Source organism: Chroicocephalus ridibundus, chromosome 2 (assembly GCF_963924245.1).
Source record: "Chroicocephalus ridibundus chromosome 2, bChrRid1.1, whole genome shotgun sequence".
NCBI lineage: Eukaryota > Metazoa > Chordata > Aves > Charadriiformes > Laridae > Chroicocephalus > Chroicocephalus ridibundus.
The window spans coordinates 160,694,109-160,715,054 of NC_086285.1; the positions used below are offsets into that span (position 1 = coordinate 160,694,109).

The 20,946-nt window shown below is 44.6% G+C and overlaps 1 protein-coding gene across 1 annotated transcript in view; it reads left to right on the forward strand.

Annotated features, from left to right (window-relative positions):
- Positions 1-15,876: 15,876 nt before the first annotated feature.
- CCN4 (cellular communication network factor 4) overlaps positions 15,877-20,946 on the forward strand; it is a 41,033-nt gene continuing 35,963 nt past the window's right edge. The window contains exon 1 of the mRNA XM_063324051.1: positions 15,877-16,144. Within this exon, the coding sequence (XP_063180121.1) occupies positions 16,097-16,144 (48 nt within the window). The 5' untranslated portion in view covers positions 15,877-16,096. The remainder of the gene's footprint in view (positions 16,145-20,946) is intronic.

Consider the following 20,946-nt stretch of genomic DNA (forward strand, 5'->3'; position numbering starts at 1 on the left):
CTAGAGTTTTCCAATGATTTAAAGAGGAGCGACTATGAAATTATCCTGTTACTAGGAAATAATAAAAAGATGACAAAACGTTTTGCAAATTGAGCCCATTCAAAGTAAATGAAATTGAATAAAGGTGGCACCTGCATCCTAGAAGCACAGACCAAAGCAGGCCTGAGGTGGTATTGGATACACACGTGAATTTTAACTCAGAATGATGCTGGGGGAAATGACCTCACTGATGTGATCATCAGACATACACAGAGGAGGAGAGTGAGTAAGAGAAGTGATATGAATTCTACCTGGGTTTGCAGCAGCAGTGCGTACTGGAATACCGCATCTTGGCCTGATAATTATGTTTTTAAAGGGATGTTGAAAAATTGTACAGGAAGCAGAGAAGAGCCACAGAAGAAAAAACTAAACAGCTGCGAGAAAATATCTCACAGTGAAAGATTTGGCTTCTGTAAGTTATTAGAAAATTTGGCTTCTGTAAATTACTAGATAAGAAGAATGAGGTGCCTCTTGGAGGCACAGAGAAAGTACAAAGTAAGAAAAGTTTCACAGGGAACAATGGCTAGCACTTAAAATGAGACAAACTTAAGATAGAGGCAAGGTCTACCTGCCTCTCCAAAGGGAGACTGATTAGATTACTGGAACAAATCAGCAAGAGGATTGGTGGCAGCTCAGTCTCCTGCTGTTTCTAGCCACGGCTGGATGCTTTTCAAGATAATAATTTAGCATGAGCTGATTGCAGGCACCTGGGTGATATTCTGTGACTTGCAATTCAGAGGAAACAAGAAAGATTGTCTTAAATCCTATAAAAATGGCCCTGCTTTGTGCTGCTGGTAATGCACAAGTTACATCTATACATTACTGTACAGAGATTTCAGAGCCCATTGCATTAATATGTGTATGTATATCTCACTTTTTAATAAAGAATTGTGAAGCAAGATATATGAGAGCTCTCACATTTTTCTCTGTTCTTTTTGACCCCTTTCTCTTCCTTTAAGGGTGGCAGTCCAGCACGTCAACCATCAACCCTAGCTAGTCCCTCAGCCCCTCGTGTATGTATCTGGCATTGCATACCCATCAGTGACGCATTTCCATGCATTTCCTACTGAAAACAAAGAAACAAACCCCAACGAAAAACCATGAAGTTCCATGGAAGAGTGACTTCTGCAGATTTCCATAGAACTTGGTGGGTGGGCTTAACATCACAATAGTGCAGATCTCAGTAAGGAGTCTGTGTGTGACCATACCAACCCAGGCTCCTTTTATGGTCAATGGAGAGCCAAGTAATAGCATCAATGGGTTGAGGGGGTGGTTCATCTCCTGAAATATGCACCTATATGTGGGTGGATAAACTGAATCATAGGCTGTACTGACTCAATCAGATCTGATGGAAGCCCAGCCAGACAGCTCAGGTTTACCTCCTACAATGGCAGATGCGATGAATTCCACCTTTTTTGTTCCTACAGATCTTCCCTCAATGCTATTGCTGAGGGACTTGATGTGAGTAGCATATAGGGCCAAACTGAATACATCGCTTTGGCCTACTTTGCAATTACTTTTATTGCATATGGTAAAGAAAACGAAATGTCCCAGCTTTCTTAGGATACGGTCAAGAAAACTACTTCAACCCAGGCATAAAGTACACCAAAGGACTTCATCACACAGAAACTTTGTCCAAGTTGGGAGAAGATGGGTTTATATTTCCATCATCGTAACATCTGTCTCAGATGAAAAGTTATTTAAAAAATTAAGCCTTCTACCTGTCATTTGTTTCTTTCCTTCATCTGAACATGGAGCTAAGGAACGGCTCCCAGAATTCCTGCCAACTGCACATGACAGTGTGATGATGTAATATAGTTTCCTCTCCATGTTCCATATGTGCTAAGGCAGAGACTATGCAGATATGCTGTATTTATGGGATAATGACAGTATTTCCTAAAAGAGAGCAATTTTTCACTGCTTGTGCTGGGCTCCAGATCATTACCACATCTTTAAAGCAGTATTTCCTTAACCTCATGATTAATAGGGTGAATGCGAGGAAGGGCTGCAAGGAATTACTCAAGATCAGAGTCATTTATCCCAAAACTCCATCACATTTCATTCAGTTTACAAAGAGAATATGACAGTCACACATTAGATCAACACATACGGCATGTCGGGAATATTCAGCTGTGCTACAGGTTCTCAGGCCTAATGGAGGGGCATCATTCTCTCCCAACAGTGCAGCTGGAGGAAGGCTTTGCCTGGTTCCCCACTGTGGGGTTACAACCTTTCGTACGGTGGCAATTCCAAAAGTTTGTGAGTCCTAGTTCAAGTCCCAGGAGCTACTGGGAGAAAGGAGTTCTGCTACTGTCTCCAATGCTGGTTTCTGTCAGCTACGCTACAATAGGTATGTAAACTGCACAGCAAAACAGAGACAATAGACTGAGGATTTGGTGTGCAAATCTGTTCATAAATCTCAGCCATTCTGCACGTGCAGGTACAAATCAGTCTCCAGAAATATATTGTGTAATCAACTTCGGTTTTAAAAAAGGTGCAAGCAAACTTCATTGGTTGTAACCTACCTCTAACCTTGAGCCCACCTCAGAGTGAAAAGTTGGACTATGCGATGCCCTAAAATCCCTTTGAGCATTATGTCTATGGTTTTAATGGTTATGCCTTTCATGCAACAGAAATTACTCTGTAAATGCCGGATTCTCCAGGGTACTCCAATTCCTTTATGTTGCTTTGGGGAAGCAGAGCAATTAACTGCTTTAGCTTGCTTTATGGTTGCTTTGTGTCTCTGGGGCAGTGCAAAGGGGTTTGATGCATTTTCTCTTGCAAAGCCCAGGGCATGCTAATGGTAGGTGTAAGAATAAATGTTCCCACCTGGGAGAAGGCAACAGAAACAATCATGCCCAGAAACCTTCCAGAGACCCTGAGCACACTGAAGGGCAATGGGTTTAGCATTAACTAGGGAAACAGGAATATATATTTTATGGAGTTTTCCAAATAATTTGCCAAAAGTCTCACTTCCAGCTAAGAATGGGTACAGAAATGCTGCTGGATGTGCAAGGACTAGCACGTGTGTGGTTTAAGGGATAAACTGTGGAAAAAACTATATCATCGAGAGCTAGATTTGGGACTTATATGCCCACTACAGCTCCTTGTTCCATGCTGTAATAGGATTTCACATTATCTAGCAGCCCAAGATCACGAAAAGTTCATGCGTATGAAACATATGTTTTATCATTCATGACAATAACTCAAACAGCAGATAATTTACTCCAGCACTTTCTTCACCATGCTTCTCCAAAGGAAAGCACAGTGGAAACAGCTATCCCTCAATAAGTACTTCCAGCTCCCAGGAATGCTTACAGGGGAGATGACAAAAGAAATGCAGGTTTTGGGCATTGTTGGTGCAGATGTGTTGCCATTTTGACTTTTTTCTAGAGCAAAAATTTTAACAAAAACTGCGAGAAGATTAATGCACTCTAGTGTGTGTTTGAGACCATTTAGTAACCTGTTCCTCTTCAGAAATACCATGCCCCAATTTTCAAGGAGAGTGTGTAATTAAGAGACATTGATAATTGAATACAGAGGGCTGATACCTTTTGTCATTTGACGGCACAACCCTTTCTTAGGCATCTGGCTCTCCTATGCGGTGCAACACTGAGGTTACTCTTTAATTCACTCACAGAAGCAGTGATCCTACAACATTTCTTCTTAGTAACCTCACCCTGGTGAAAATGAGTTGGTAGAGGACCTCGGTTTCCCCAGTCTCCAGACTGGAGGTAAAACACAGCCTGTGCTGGTAACGGCTGTCAATCGCATGCATCAGACAGATGGTCTAGGAGGACATGCAAGAAGTGGAAACTAGGTCAGTTTACTAAAAATGCATATAAAAGAATTGCTGGAGCATGCAGGGACAAGATCATAAAGGCCAAAGTGCAAGATGAAGTACAACTAGCGAGGGACATGAAAGGTAACAAAGAGCTTTCTATTAATATTTCAGCAGAGAGGGGAAGATAAAGAAAGAACCTGGTCCTCCACTTAGTGAGAAAGGGAAGCTAATAAAACCTGTAGGGATAAAGTGGTTAATGCTTTATATGTATCAGCCTTCACTAAAACTGCTATGAGCCAATGACTAATATGCCAACACCAATAAGCGGGATGGAGGAATTCAGTCTACAGTAAACAGAAAGCAGTCTAAAGAAATTATTTGAAAAGACAATTTTTTTTTTTGTTTAAATCAGAGAACTGGATAGCTGCTATCTTGAATGATATGTGAGACCTAAGAAAGAGAGAAGAGGGCAGATATGGGTCTATTGATGTGGAGGAAAAGGAAGAGCTAGGGAATTAACTACTAAAGAGCATACTTTCAACACCCAGAAAAATGTTGAAACAAGTGTAACAGACCGTTTTTGAACACTTTGAAGATCAGAAGGAGCTTAGCAACACCAAGCATATGTTGGTTATAAACAAATCATGATTAAAACACGAGATTTGTGACAGATCGCAAGGGTATGGGAAACAGAGTATGTATGAAGAAGGTGATGAAGTTGCTGTGGTGTGATTTGATCTTGACTGTAGTAAAACTCCTTACACTATTTCACATGAAATCTGCTCAAGTGAGATAGGAATTTAGCCCAGATTAAATCCTGTGGTATGGATGGCGATCTGGTAGGAGAGTTATCCTCAGTGGGGGTTATCTGTGTTGCTCTCTTCCCCTGGAGGAATAGCTGGACTGGGGCTCTGGGATGTAGCCTGGGGTCTTTCAAAATCTTCCTGTCTTTGGCAGCAGCACATAAGAGCTACATCTGCTGATGATACAAGTCAAGGTTTGAAAATAAAGATCCCCCAGAGGATCCTCTGGAATAGTTCATACAGGAGTTCAGGATAACAGTGGGCTTGGGGTTGTGTCAGTCTCCTCATTTGTATCAACAATACTAATTTATTTTGTTTTCTCCAAAGATGAAGGAACAAGATTGGCGTGGATTTGCCAAAGGAAAACTAACTCAGCGGAAATAACAGAGAGGGAGAGTAGTAAAGCCCTGCAGGTTACTGGTTCTGACAGGGCATATCTGAGGGTGGTTACTGCTGCTGTTGAGATTTTGTTGCTGTTGTTAAACATTTTATCCCAGCACATTTAACTGATGTCACAGACATCCTCCCTCTCCTGCAGACTTGCTTTCCCAGTGGCTAACAACAGGGTTGTGGCCATTCAGGTGATTGCCTGTTCTGGCTTTGCAGTCATTTACCTCAGCAGGAATAACCACCATGGTGGGAATAAGTGGCTTCCTGCCGTAATCTAGGGATTGCAGGTCAAGAAGAAGTGGAATTACGTGAAGGCTAGGAATTGTAAACAGGAGGTCTCTGTCTAGTTGTAGTGCTAGTCCTGGTTTTGGGAACCTCAAAGATTACAGAGAGAGCGAGAAATTATGATGTCTTAGCAAAGGGCGGGAGAACTGGGGAAGGAGAGAAGGTTGCAGTGGAGATCTGCGTATTTTCTTTAAACTGGTTAAATGTTGCAATGAAAAGGAAAGAAACAATTCCTCCAGTGTGTCCAAGGAACAGTGGACTAACACTGCAGCAAGGGAGATTTAAGGTAGACATTAGGCTTAACTCCCTACCTCTGAGGACAGTGAAGGCCTGGAAGAGGTTGCTGTAGAGTGAGTAGAGCGAAGCAGTCTTGCTCCCTGAAGACAAGGTTTGGCAAACATCTGTCAGGAAGAGTTTAGTTAATGCAGTTTGTGCCTTGGGGCAGGGGAGATATGACAACCTTTGAGTCTCTTCCAGCCCTCTGACTGTGCCTCAGTCATCTTCCCTTGCCTCCCACCCCTCCCATTTTCCTTCTTCATCTCCTGATTCTGCTCACTGGAGGCTCAGTGCCTTAGCCTTCCTCTCAGCCCAGGCCCTTCCCTGCTCCAAAAAACAGTAACCTGGGGTCCTGCAGCAGGAGACAGGTTGCGATGGCTCCCACCCAAGGAGGTACCTTGCCAGAAGCTGCATTCCATCATGGGCACCCTGCAGGATCCAGGCGCTCTCCATCACCTGGGCAGACACTTTCCCCAGGCACATTTCAAGGACCCTGACCTAGCACATGGTGAATAAATAAAGTCAAAAGGCTTTTAACACATGAAAACTCTTCTGAGCTGGCCACCTTACTTGTAGTGTCAGCAGCCATTTTGAGGCCTCAAATGAGTGACAGACTTTTCTTCCTTTAGGTGCCTCTGGGAGGTGATGAGGGGACTGGAACATCTCTCTAATGAAGAAAGGCTGAGGGATTTGGGTCTCTTCAGTCTGGAAAAAAGATGGCTGAGGGGGCACCTTATCAATGCTTATAAATACTTAAAGGGTGGGTGTCAGGAGGGGTCAGGCTCTTTTCAGTGGTTCCCGGCAACAGGACAAGAGGTAATGGGCACAACCCTGAGCATAGGAAGTTCCACCTAAACGTGAGAAGGAACTTCTTTCCTTTGAGGGTGGCAGAGCACTGGCACAGGCTGCCCAGAGAGGTGGTGGAGTCTCCGTCTCCGGAGACGTTCCAAACCTGCCTGGACGCGTTCCTGTGCAACCTGCTCTGGGCTCTGGATGACCCTGCTCTGGCAGGGGGGTTGGACTAGATGATCTCCATGGGTCCCTTCCAACCCTACCATTCTGTGATTCTGTAATTCTGTGACACAATATGAGGACAACAATCCCTGCTGTGCAAAGAGAAGGGTGGCTTTCCTGGGAAACCTCTCGCCTCCATGGCCACCAACTACTTGAAGTAACTGAAAATAAAGGAAACTATCTACCCCCCAAGGGCATTTTGGTGTTTCAATCATGGCATCGAGCTGTGCATGTTTCTGGCTCCATGCTGAATCCTGCTCTGTGAGGTGCTGGGAGTGCAGCCAGCTAGTCCTTCAAGGGCTGCCACCAGGAACCAGGGACATGATGCCAGAGAAACACATTTGAGAGTGAAAAAGCAAACAGATAAGACTGTAAAAGGTAGCAGAAAGAGCTTGCCAAATTAAGCTAGAACTTTATTTGCCAAAAGTGACCACTTTTGCTTGAAATACCAGTTTCCTCCTTTAAAACTAACCACTTGCATTTGTTCCAAGAGGTGTTTCTGTGGGGTGCCCCAGAGGACAATCTGAAATGTGTAGGTCATGTTGTGATGGACCAAATGGAGGTCAGGGAGTCCTGAAAGAGTGGTCAGGCACTGGAACAGCCTGCCCAGGGGGGTGGATGAGTCACCATCCCTAGAGGTGTTTAAGAAATGTCTAGATGTGGCGCTTCAGGGCATGCTCTAGTGGCAGAGATTGTAGGTTGGTTGGTTGGACTCGATGATCTTAAGGGTTCTTTCCAACCATGAAGATTCTGTGATTCTGTGATTCTGTGAAGTGAGTGGGACTAACAGAAACCAGCCCATGGAGCTGAAGGACCCTCCGGGATCAGGGGAGCAACTTCACTACAGCTAAAATAGTTCCCACTGTTGCAGCCTGAACACACTATTCAGGGATTGAAACTGGGTTATGGTAGGCCCTAAACAACAGTCCTGAGCTCTGCAAATATAAAGACTGCACTTTTTAACCCAGCAGAAATGACCATCTAAATCAAAAATGTTGCTGGAGTGGGAATAGAGTGAGAAAGGCTCTTTGATTCACTGGAATGAGCCCCCAAAGTCCTTAACCTGTGACATCTGAAATCAAGTTGGTCCCTTCTGGACTTCAAGTCAATACATTTCTCCGTTGTCAAGTAAGGAGTGGGGGCTGATGGCATTAGGGCAGAAAATGACTTTATGGAACATGGTGAAGAGTTTTCATTTTTGGCATCTAATGGCACTGGTCATGTCACATTGAGTTCTAACCTATGAATAACAGGTGCAACCATCTCAGTGAAGCTGGATGCTTTTCTGGGCTGATAGATGTACAGATTGTCTTTTTAGCTTTCCTTTTTTTTTAATAAAAAAACGCAAACCGCACTGGCTACAATTTTTGTGAATTGTGAGGATAAAGGATTTACCCTCTGTATTTTTCCGATGCTTAAAATTAGGAATAACTAATGCAGCCTCAGGAGCATGGTGCTGTGGATCCCATGAGAGGACCTTTTCCTTTTTCTTCCCCACTCCTGTGCTGTGCCTGTCTTGCACAATGTCCCAAAATATGTCCTCCTTGTCCACATTCCCTTTAGGAAGCCTGTCCTGGCTGAACACGTGCAGCCCAGCAGTTCCTCAGGGACTCAACAATTTTAGGCATGATAAAAGGGAGATGGACCAAAGCCATGCTAAAGGGATAGAAGTCCCGCCAGAACCTGTGAAGCCATTTTTATTACTTGATGAAGAAGAAAAGCATTTGCTGGATCAAGGTAGACATCAACTGCACCAACCTTTCCCCTGAGCATGTGGCTCAGGACCTTGTTCCAGCCTGTTGTCCTTTTCCCTCAGGTTGAATGCAAGTTTATATCATCCCATCTGCTCCAAAAGGCTGACAGGAGGAAGAGGAAGGAAAAACAAGCCCAGAAGGAAACTGTGATTACTCCGTGTGATTCCCTCAGTCCAGGAGAGGATGGAAAGTTTTGTCACACTAGGTAGGGATGGAGCAAGGTAAATACTGATCACAAACAGCAGAACTTGGGGCAGTGACCTGCTCTGGCATTGCAGGTGCGATACATCATCTCCTATGCCCCGTTCCCTTTCTTTGCCTTGGGACCATGTCTTTTGGGTTGGCAAGCAACAGTGCTCCAAATGAAATCAAGAAGTAAAATCATAATGCTCCCAGTTTTGTAAAACTGATAATGAATGCTAGCAGGCATTGTGGTGAACTCCCTCAGGGCATGGAAAAGTACTTCATTATCTTCATTATAATCATTTTTAAATGCTTCAAATGCAATTGTTAATGGTAATAAAAACACATATATCCTGAATGCTCTCCACAGTTGAGACCTCCATCTGCTGAGGGCTCTAAAAGGCCCTCAATTTATTCACCTTCTTGAGGCAGAACCACTCTGGAAGGTGACTGTACCTTTGCACTTTGAAAGAGTCCAGGGAAGAATTTGTGACAACTTAACATTTTATTTCCTAAGGTGGTAGTGTGAAAATTGGTACCTTTGTTTTCACCCTTTTTGCTTTTATAACTGAGATTAAATTAAGGAAAAATATTGGCATGGTCTGGGAGGAATGGAAGCTTAAAGTGCTGCTTGAAAGAAATAAAAAAATAAAAATAAGAGAACTTGGGAGCATGTGGACTATGTGTGCCTAAAGTAGCAGTATTTTTTGTGAGCGCTGCATCAATAAAGCCGCTTTCCCCACAGATTTGTGTCTGGTGCCTGACTGCAAACTCCAGCTGAAGTTGTTTTCCTGCAGTTGGCCGTCTGAGAGGTCTCAGCTGTGTGGCTTCTCTGGTGTCTAACAGATCGTGAGTAAACACTCTGCTTTTCCCAAAGGTGTGAAACTCCTATGGCCTCTCTCTTCTTCCTCGGCGCCTCCTTTCACAAAATGTACAGGAATGTGATCGTCATTGAGGTATCTCTCTTTCTGTCATATTTGGCTTGATTTTGGCCAAGAGGCTCAAAAATTACTGCACAGGGACACAGACAGACAGACAGACATGAACACGTACGAAGAGATTGCATAAGCTCCATTTCCCCAGGAAACAGAGGCTGAAAGCAGCTCTGTTGAAAGAGAAACACTTAGTAACCAAATACCAAAGGAAACTTTGAGTAAACTGTTACCAGAGTTAGAATGCAGAATTTGGACACTTGGGCCATAGAGGGAAAACTGGTCCTCAAATATTCCATGTTTCAAAGAGGTTTGATTTCTCAGAGATCTATTCATAACTTTTCTAAACATCTCATAAGGTTTCTTTCTTATATTCTTTAATATGAAAAAAAAATATATGATTTGTCTGCATTTATTAACTAAATATTTTAAAAACAACGCATAATCTAGAAAGGTAGACCTGATTTCCGACAGAAAAACAAGCCCATCTGAGATAGGAGATGGTTATGCTTTATAGACTTTGTTCTTTTACACCTATTGCAATTTCATTGGCTTGGGGTTTTTTTTTCCAATGAAAGATAAGTACAATTTAACCCAAACTTGGAAATTCGCTGATGTATTTACAGTGCTGGGAAGCCTCAGTGTGTGATTGAGAAGGTCAAATCTGATTCCAGTCTTACCTAGACCTGACTGGGAGCAATGACACTGGCCACAGTGAATTTCCAATAGAACAGAGAAGATTTCCCTCCTTGTGTAGTCAACTCCGTGCCAGAGACTGGAGAATATTCATGCACTAGTAGAAGTAAAAACGACGCCAATGGATGAATAGTTGTGCAAATCTGTGGTTACTGATTTAGAGAATAGAAATACCAGGGTGTGCACATTATCCTCAATGGGTAAAGTCATTTTTTGGAGAATGTAATAAAATTTCTTGTCAAGCAGACCATGATCTGAAGCAGACCAACCTACAAAGGGAGCAGACTGTGCCGCTTCAAGAATATGTGCAATATTTTTTGGGATTCTTCATCCTTTCATCCTTTCATAGTTTGTTAGTTAATTTATTTTCCTCTCTTTTCATGTGAATCAAGAAAAACATCTGTAGGAGGCAAACCCAAAGGTTCATTCCTCCCCTGCACTTCCCGCGTTTGTTCAAAATGTTGAACTAATATTTATGAATAATGCATTGCACCCATGAATGCCACAAATCAATGCAACTCCAAGGACCTCATTTTTATACCAGCTGAGGCTCAGACTCAATATGTGTAATTAATCCAAGTTCTTTTATTAGTTAGCAAATATTATGTAAATCTTTATTTCCAGAAGACTATAGCAAGGATATATAAGAGCTTGTTCGTGTTTCTGGCAAGTTCCTGATTCTCTGTGGCCTGTTCATTTTGATTATTAATTAATCCCGGAGCTTGGCATCTTATTTGTGTGGTAGTTCATTGTTGTGTGTTTTTTTTGTGTTTTGTTTTGTTGTTTTGTTTTTTTTTATTCTAAGCTCTGTTTGAAAGCTTTAATTAAGAAACAGATGTTTTTTGAGAGGAGATACTGAGACAGACAATTGCTCAGGAAAAACACTGGATACCCCAGAGTACTGTTGTGCTGTCACAAATGCCTGGTACTGGTTCAAAACCGTCGGAATATCTTTTTTGCCCACATAATGGCCACATAAATCTCCAACAGGAAATTATGAGAATTTAAGAATAGATGAACACAATAGTCAGGCCTTTGTTTTGAGGGCAATGAAGAAAATACAATATCTGAAGTTACTGGCATCAATAATTGAAAATCTAATATAACACATATTTGTAAATGTATATAAAGTTCTATTATTTTTTTTTTTAATGGGAACTTACAGAAACTGGTATTTTAGTGGCTTGGATTTTTACTGCTGTCATTCAAACCCTCGTGTTTTTGCTCACAGTGGAACAGCTCAGCCGCTGTCAGCCACATTCGTACTGCTGAAATCAACAGTCACACAGATTGACACCAGCTGAAGACCTGTCCTAATAAATCTGAGGGATTTATGGGGGATGAAACCACAGTCGTGTCTCCCTAAAGGCAGTGTTCTCACTTGAATATAAATGATTTTGGCTGCATGAATGAGCTAAATATTGAAGGTTCCATTTTTCACCCTTTTGCAACTTCACTCGTATCAGTGGATCTGATTTATACCAGTCTTTGGAGAAATAATCCCCGAGTCCTGACGTGCTGTCAGGCATGTGAGGAGTACAAACCACACAGCATTGTGTACACTTACTCAATAATGGAAACCTGGGTAGAAAAACATTTCAAGGTACCTCCCTTCACCTGGCATTTTTTAAGGGACTGAGGAAATCCAGTGGTGGATTTACCACATTAGCTCCTCGCTGGTACATTCTGCATCGTGGTACCAGGGATACAATCTGAACAGGAGCAAAGGAGCTTTTGGCTCTCTATCCATATTGTGATTCCCCTCCACCTTCTTCTTTGGAAAGGCTGTTCAGACCGCAAAAGAGTGAGTCCTCCTGTGGTATTGCAGCTTCTGGCACTCTGTGGTGTCAAGGCTCATCTGCAAAGGCCAGTAACTCTGTGGAAATGAGATATTCACCTGTGTTGAAGTGGGGCTGCCTGAGTGCTCAGACGCTTGATGTTATCAAGAGTCAGCTAAACCAGATGTTTTCATACTCTTGTTTCTGAAGTTTCTTTGATATTTCAAAGGGCTAGGCTGATGTAACTCTCCTTCCCATCACCTAAGTAGTGACAACAACAACGATAATGGTGCAGTTTGACTCCCCCACCTCCTTTCCCATTCCAGTATGTGCCTCCTGAAGTGGGTGAGGTTCCCAGCCTTGCTGCTGATTGCGGTGGGGCCCCCATATTCAGCAGGCAAATCCTGCATGGAAGGGGCATCTCCTCCATCACCCCAGCCTGGAGAAAGGCAGAAAAAAGGGCACCTTGGTAGAGAACTTACACAGCTACTTGTTTGGCTTGTTCAAAAGCCAGATTCATGACTCAGCCTTTACCTTTTATGAGTCAGGAAATTCCAAGGTGCTCTTTTATTTTTTTTCTCTCGGACTTGTGGGCAGACTCTGATCTCACTTATTACTGGGTAAATCTGCTACAGGCAAGGAGCTATTCCTGCCACACATTTGCAAGCAAGAACAGCATCCATCCTCCCTGAACCCCCTGTTCTTAGCAGTCTCTGTGTTCTTTGGCCAGCTACAGCCCTCAGTAAAAGTGTCAGGCACATCAAAGACCATAAAATAAATCAATCCATTTCCCAGTTTATTTGGTCTAAAAAGGCTGTAAAATAGAGTCGAGTTGAGAAACCTGTTTATGTGGCCAAGAGGCCTAAGGGACACGTTGAGGAAGGAGTGATATTGAAGTGTTAGGCTAACAGAATCAGAGCTAGTTTGCACTGGGGCATGCTACCTGTTTCCAGTTCACTGTGGATGGCGTGACTGCAGAGTGATGGATAGTTGCATTCGCAGACATAATGTCCACGGAAGGTGAATGGTAAAGAGACAAAAGTAATTAAAAGTATAAAATTGCTTCAATGTCCAGAAAACCAATTAGACACTGAGACTTAAAAGCAACGTGGCTTCCTTGTTTTATTGAAGAGAAGAGTCAGCAGTGATTTACTGAACCCTTGCATGTTTATATGTTGGAAGAAGGTGCTGAATTCTCATCAGCCAAGCAGACATTGGCAGAAAGATGAAACTAGCAAACTCAGACTGAAAATACGGCACAAACTTTTAATAGTGAATATAACTGAACTCACCAAAACATGAAGTGGACTTTCCATCATTTGGAGATCTTAAATTGAATTTAAGCCTTTGAACTAGATAGAGAAGTGTCTTTAGAGCCTCCATTTATTGGGATCAGTACAAGACTCCCCAGGATTAAGCCAGGGTGATACAGGATTGCAACGGTCTCTTTTAGCATTGTCATCCTTAGAGGGAACTGAGAACCCTCAGAATCAGAAGCCAAGGTGTGGGCTGCTGCCATCACTGAGATAAAGAAGACCCTAGATGTCCCTGTCATTTGAGACTTGATGAAATACCCTTACACCCAGTCACACTTGTAAGTGCACTGATGTGCCCATATCCACACAGGATTCAGTATCAGAAAGCCTACTGAGGCAGCTGGATGTCTCAGCACCCCTGCCCTGGAGCCACAGGTCCACTCCTTGATCCCTGTCTCATCCAAGCTAAGACAGAGTGTCTGGTTTGTGATCGCCGCCTGACAAACTCCCACGACCAACATGAGATGAGCTGTGGAGCTGCAAGCAGACAGATGTCCACATCTCAAACACTCCATCCTTGCTGACACACTTGACCACAGGATTAGATAAGGAATTCACTGAGGGGAATGAAATATGCAGGGGAAATTTTCAAAATAGAGCTACATAACCAAATGTTTTTTTGGGAAAAAAACAAGAACAACACACTGACATTTCTGGTGTCATTTAAAAGAGTTCTTTCTCTTGATTTTATAGTCTGATAACCCAGGAGCTTTGAACTCTCTTTCCTCTTCCATTTGCAAAGCTGCTTTTGCTAGGACTGCTGGCATGGCTCCTTCAGCTCCAAGCCAGCAAGCACGACTTGTATCAGCCACCTACTTTACATCTGAGCCTACTACCTTAGGCTTATCCATCTAATTTCACCTCTTTTTTTAAGAGGCCCTCTCACCTAGGTCAGAGGAATTGCACTCTCAAAATGTTCCTTTCACTTCACAAAGTATTCAGGGATTTGGAGCCCAAAGTCAGGCACTGGGTGGTAGCCACATGCAGGTGAACACCACCCAAGTGACACGAAGATAGCAGGCTTCTTTCTAGATTCCTCAGCACAGAAAGAATGTCCCTGTGACTGAGTATTGCTGGTGTACAAGGAAGGATGTGTGCTGGTGACAGAGAAATATTGAAATAGAGAGAGGTGGACTGAATGAACAGAGGAGGAAGTGAGGAAAGAGAAGGCCGGGGTATAGAGGAAGGAGAAAGGAAAGAGCCCTGGAGGAACTTGGCAGAAAATACAATCCCCAACTTCAGATCGTATGTCCTGGGAAGGGGTTGTGGAGGTGCTGGAGGAGGAAGAGAGAAGGTGGCACTTCCCCCAGTTTGCAGCCAAGCTCTGGCTGAATCATTTCCCAGGGCAGCTGAGTGTCCAGACTGTCACACAAAAAAAAATCTGGTCCTTTCAGAGCTTCCTGGTCCAGCTGGTGTAAAACCATTAAACCGCCCATGTCATGTCACACAGCCCAAAGGGGTGAAAGTCGCTGTGAGAATACGTGTTACTGGAGTACAGCTTCCTCGCTCTCTCCTCCCTGCCCACCATCAGCTGCATCCGTGCCAGATCTGGGGAGCAAACCCCACTGCATCCCTTGGAGAGCTGGGATGGCTGCTGGAGAGGTCCAGGGGTGTCTCACCCCAACCCAACCTGGCACACTTGAGTTACAGGAGGTAGCCAAGGCTGAGCAGAGGTTAAGGCACCATCTCAGTTCTATTTTGGCCATCAGCGTTCATCCACCCATCGCTGCCCAGCCTGCCATATCAAGCAGGAAAGTTTCCTTACTTTTAAATTTACCCTGACATCTCTTTTAGCCCATGTCTCAAATCTTTCTTGGGTTTAAGCTCTGTAAAGCCATTTAATATGATTTTTCTTCCCTTTGCAAGCACTCATTTTCCTTATACTATTCTATTTCAATTTAAGGATGAGAGAGACTTTAAGTTCTTTCTAATTCAGATTTAGAGGGGTGAGGGAAAATACTGTGCCTGTGCCCAGGTAAGAGGAGAAAAACACATCAGAAATGACCCAGCTAAACTCAGGGTATATATTAACAGGTGATCAGAGAGTTTCGCTCTCTTCAGGGTGGGGTTTGCACTCCCCTGTACTTGAGCAATATTTGTTCTGCCCACTGCTGGCACAGGGTAGAACTATAACTGGGCCCAGGAGCTGATGCATACTCCGATATCAAAATCACGGAAGGGATGTGCAGCGTGGCAGGGGATAGTGTGCCCTTCCTTTCATTTCCCACGTGGATTGCTCTGTAAAAGAGGGGGGGTCCTGAGGGAGCTGACAGACTGCCTCCCGCCGGGTGTGCTTGCAGGACAAACATCCTTCTGCACTTCAAATGAAGCCACTCTTTTTAAAAGATTAAATCAATCCAACATCTGTGCGTCTTTGTGTACGTCAGGTCATTAATCATAATCAGTAAAGCCCGATCAAAGGTTTCTTGGCGTACTAGCTAAGTTGTGAGAGTCTGGATGCCATGAGCAACATGAGGGGTGAGCCCTGAGCATTTCGGTGCAGTGCTAAAATTGCAGCGCGATGGACCACGGCGCTGCAGCTTTCCCTTTAAGAGCCCTTTGGCTAACGGCGATACAGTAAAATGCAGGAGGTGGGACAACACCACACACAAAAATGAAGAAGTGAAGGCAGGAAAAGTTTCTCCAAAGGAAAAATGCAGGGCTTGTCCTTCACCCTGACGTCAGATCTGTCTTTAATAAAATCCCCAAAGAGCCAAGAGAAAAAGGCAGAGTGCCTAGGCTAGGTTGCCAGTTCAGGATTGCTCTGCATTCCCCAAAGTGGTGTTTTTGTTCAAAACGGCTCTAAATCTGGGTTCAATCAATGTATTTAATCCCGGCTTCCAGGGATGAGGTGGCTTTTGCCCTGGATTCTAGCAACAAGCAGCATTTTGCAGGTGAGTTTGGAAACTGTGGGAGAGACTCCTCTTCTGCAAACACACTTGGGTTTAATGGACGGTGGGCTGGGAGAGCCGAGTGCGGTGCGTGTGGGAAGGTGGGCACTGCTGAGCTGTGGGGAGGTGGGAGATGTGAGAGCGGGGAGTTAAAGGTGAGCTGTGGAGGAAAGGAAAGGAAAGGAAAGGAAAGGAAAGGAAAGGAAAGGAAAGGAAAGGAAAGGAAAGGAAAGGAAAGGAAAGGAAAGGAAAGGAAAGGAAAGGAAAGGAAAGGAAAGGAAAGGAAAGGAAAGGAAAGGAAAGGAAAGGAAAGGAAAGGAAAGGAAAGGAAAGGAAAGGAAAGGATGCAGAAGTGTATCTGAGTTGAGTCCATCTCTGCTCAGAATTCAGGTGGATCTGCACAGAAAACCGTAGTGTGGGGTTTGGGTGTTTTCTTTTCTTTTCTTTTCTTTTCTTTTCTTTTCTTTTCTTCTTTTCTTTTCTTTTCTTTTCTTTTCTTTTCTTTTCTTTTCTTTTCTTTTCTTTTCTTTTCTTTTCTTTTCTTTTCTTTTCTTTTCTTTTCCTTTCTTTTCCTTTCTTTTCCTTTCTTTTCCTTTCTTTTCTTTTTTCCTTTTATTGCAACTATTTATATAGTAGAACACAAGAAGGAGGAAAAGATGACCCATTCCTGCCCGAGGCAGCCGGGGTGAGACTGTTGGGGGAGCGGGTTGGAAGGGAATGGCCAGGTCTCAGACGGACGGCGGTGCCCGGGGGCGGGGGGCCGGGACAGAAGCGGGGCCGGGGCCGGGGCCGGTGCGGGGCCGGCTCCGTGCCGCAGGAGGGACCGGGAGCGGGAGCGGCGCCGGGAGCGGGGCGGGCGGTGCCGGCGGGCGCTCCCCGCAGGTGAGCCGCGCCGCTGCCGCCGAGGAGGAGGAGGAGGAGGAGGAGGAGGAGGAGGAGAAGGGTTTTGTTTCCCCCTTTCCCGAACTCTGTAGCTGCCCGGTCCACGCAAGCAGCAGCTGCTCTCCTTCCCCTCCTCTTTGGAGAAACCTGTCTGGGAAAGCCGCTCAGTCCAGAAGGTGCGGATTGCTTTTCCTTCCCCGGTGCTGCTTGCGGCTAGGGTAAAACCCCCGGGGGAGGGAGCCGGTTGTTGGGAGCTGTTGTGTTTAGGAAGGTGACCATCCCGGCAGGGGGACGGTGCGTGCGGGGAGTGCCTGTCCCCAGCGGGAGAGCGACTGAGCGCTATCCCTCCTCCTCCTCCCCCATCCCCGAGGCAACGCGGGACTCGGGGAGCCCTGGGGACCCCAAAAGACAGATGCAAGGGACTGGCTTGGGCTGTCCGGCTTAAAGCCGGGACATTCCCAGAGCCAGCCACGTGTGAAGCTGTGTCTGAGCATCTCTTCTGCTCGGAGGGGGGTAACATCAACTGCTTTGCACAGGGGGGGATTTTGCTTTGCAGAGCTGCTGGCATCAGGGGTTGGCTTGTGTGTAGCGAGATAAAGTGGGGCTTTAAAGCAAGAAAGTAGCACCCGTGGTGTGGTACGCCAGACGCACCTGTGTGAAAGCAGATGGCAAAGCGATAAGTCCTGCGTGAACGTGGAGATGGGCTGATAATGGTGCCTCTTCTAGGAAAAAAAAAAAGACACAAAACAAAACACAAAACTAACAACAAACAAACAAAATGCACCTCTCGGCTGCTCTGAGGTGCGTTGATTCTTACCTCGGTTGATTTGTTTGAGCAAAAGTCACACAGAGGGAGCACCCCCCCAAACAGTGTTACTAGAGGAGATCTGTGTGAGCCTTGTAAATTTTCAAGTGGTTGTCCTGGGTGCCCTTGATATCAAAGATGTTTGAAAAAAAAGCTGCTATAGCTTGAAAGTATGTGTGAGTGCATGTAGACACACATGCCTGCTGTGGGGGTGAGTGAGTGCAATCCAAATATTGCTGGCAGCATGTTTGGTCTAAAGAGTTTCTAAAAAAGGGTTTGAAATAGTCTCAAAAATAGCCTGAAAAGAGTCCTTGGTCTCAATTGTTCCAGTTCAAGCTCTCCATTGAAGGGAGAAGGTGAAGCTGTGTCTCTCTGGAGCATCCCAGGGGCACTGTCACCTCCTGAGCACACCTGCGGAGTTGGACCTTAGAAGGTTGTGCTTAGAAACCATTGAGTAGGGGCATTTTCTCCCCAGTAGTGAACTGGCTTTCTGTGGGTCTTCTTCACACCTGAACTGGGATGTGATGGGGGGTTGGTAGGCTGATGAAAGGCAGCTTTCTGTCTGGCGCACATGGGGGAGTGGCGAAACGGATGAAAAGAGTGAATAGCATGCAGTGGTCAGAGGTGCTGGGGGGAGCAACTGGGAGGCAGAAGTAGTCTATGTAATGCTTAAAGGACTTTTGGGAGAAGACCAGACTTAGTTTGGTCTGCTTAAGGGGACGATGTTTGAAGGAGCAAGAGATATTCCCATTGGTGTGGGATATTGTGAATATTTAGCTGTTGTCACCAGCTCACGAGAGGTATCTTAGCTAAGTCAGGCGGGTCATAACAGATGAGTGCTGATAAAGCTATGACACTGCCCCACCTCATTGTCTCTCGTGTCGCATCTTTGGTGGCATCACCACAACAGTAATAAAGGTCTTTCCAACACTGCAGAGGCACCTGTGGAGCGGCAGCACCAGGCAGGTCACTGTGCACAGGCAAAGCCCTGTAGTCTCCCTGGGGACTTGTCACTCTTCGCATATATGAAGAAATATGAACAGAAAAAGATGCTCCACTGGGAAAGAGGAGGGTTGACTATCTGTAACATAACTGGAATACATATATTTGTTCCAGGGAGGAAAGCAGAGGAGTTAATATGGGAAGGTCAGGCAGGTCTCAAAGGGTAATTCAGAAGGCAGCAATCAGGCTCTGCGGGAGCATCCCCTGTCCCCCAGTACTGTGTTAAGCTACAGGCAGTTACAGAGCTCTTAGAACAGTCTTATCAACAAGGTTTTGTATTGGGGCATAACTGCACGGGAGATGGGTTTGCAAAGAGAAAAATAGCTGAGCATAGTTGGAATTTCAGGCTTAAATTTTCAAACATTTCTTAAAATTTTGTTTTTTTCATAGATATAAGGGCAGAGACCATGGGAGCCCAAGTACCATCAACTAGGCTGAGATTCCTCAGTGCCTGAGTCATTTCTGCAGCAGGGACTTTAGGGCTGGATGTGTTGGCCCCTTTCAGTGCTGCACATTGAGGAATCAGAGCCAGGACCTCTAGCCTCTAGTCCTGATGATTCAACAGATATGAAACCCCTTGTTCAAATGGGACAAAATGTCCCAAACCAGGGTGATGACAAGAAAAGAAATTCTGCACTTTGCAGAAAATTAGTAAAGGAGATTATATAGGATGAAGAACAGCATTGGAGGTTTCTAAAACATTTGAAGTGGAAGAATGGGTGGAGTGTGGATGAAGCAAATGCAAACCTGCAGACTTTTCCTTTGATGGTGCTTGTAAGCAAGACATCAAAAAGCAAATAGCATCAGCTGGTAGGCAGGTATTGACACTTTTATTTGATGTGATGGCAGTCACAGCACACAAACACCAGGCTTTTGGCTTTAGTGGGAGGGAGGAAGCAGAGAGATGTTTGAAGACAGTTTTATATAGTCACCATCTCCTTTATTAGAGTTGATTTCACTAGATAGTCACTGATAATGACTCAAGTTCAGGGCTGCCTCAGGCTGTGTGCAAAGTGGTTTGAGAACCATAATGTGCAGTTTTTCCTTCTCCTTTTTATAAGATTTTTTGGCACCGATGTGAGGCCAAGAATTTCATTTGTAAAACATTTGGATTTGGTGGCAGGAAAAAAATATTACATTTCTTTGGGCTCTTGCAGGCGAAACCACATTCTGACCAAACTTGAACCGAAAAAAAAAAAAAAGAGAGAGAAAAAAAAGGCTATGGATTGATTTATTCATTTATCTATTTGCTTTGCTAGCAGCTCATATATAATATAATTCTAAAGGTTCCAGACACCTTTATTCTTGCCTGCAAAAACCCTGTGGCTCTCCAGGGGAGGTGAGCTGAGGTTTGTCTATTGTAACAGAAGGCTACAGGCTCGCAACGTGGGTAAACGCCTAGATGTGGCACTTCAGGGCATGCTCTGAAGGGCAGAGATTGTAAGTTTTTTGGTTGGACTCGATGATCTTAAGGGTCCTTTCCAACCATGAAGATTCTGTGATTCTGTGATTCTGTAATGATGCTTAGATAATCTTAGGCAGCAAAGCTGATGTGTCTTGTCCCTCTAAATTTCTCACCATTCGCTGTTACTTAACAGCATCTGGTTATCAGAGACAGGGTCAATACGTTTGTCTTTAGAAGGGCTCATATCCCACACTTCTATAAATCACAGAATCACACAGAATGGTAGGGGTTGGAAGGGACCCATGGAGATCATCTAGTCCAACCCCCCTGCCAGAGCAGGGTCACCCAGAGCAGGTTGCACAGGAATGTGTCCAGGTGGATTTTGAATGTCTCCAGAGACGGAGACTCCACCACCTCTCTGGGCAGCCTGTTCCAGTGCTCTGCCACCCTCAAAGGAAAGAAGTTCCTCCTCATGTTTAGGTGGAACTTCCTATGTTCAAGTAGATGATGGTAGAAGTCAATTAAAACTACTCTGGTTATAGCAGCTGAAGATTCAGCTATGCAGATGGGCATCTTGTGGCTTGAAGCTGGTAGACATCATCCCTGCAGGTATGGCTGCATCATACGTGAGACTTTCCCAAAGATGATGTTTTATTTGGCAGTGCCCCCCTCACAAATCCACTCGCAGGATGAAATCACAGCCAAGGCAAC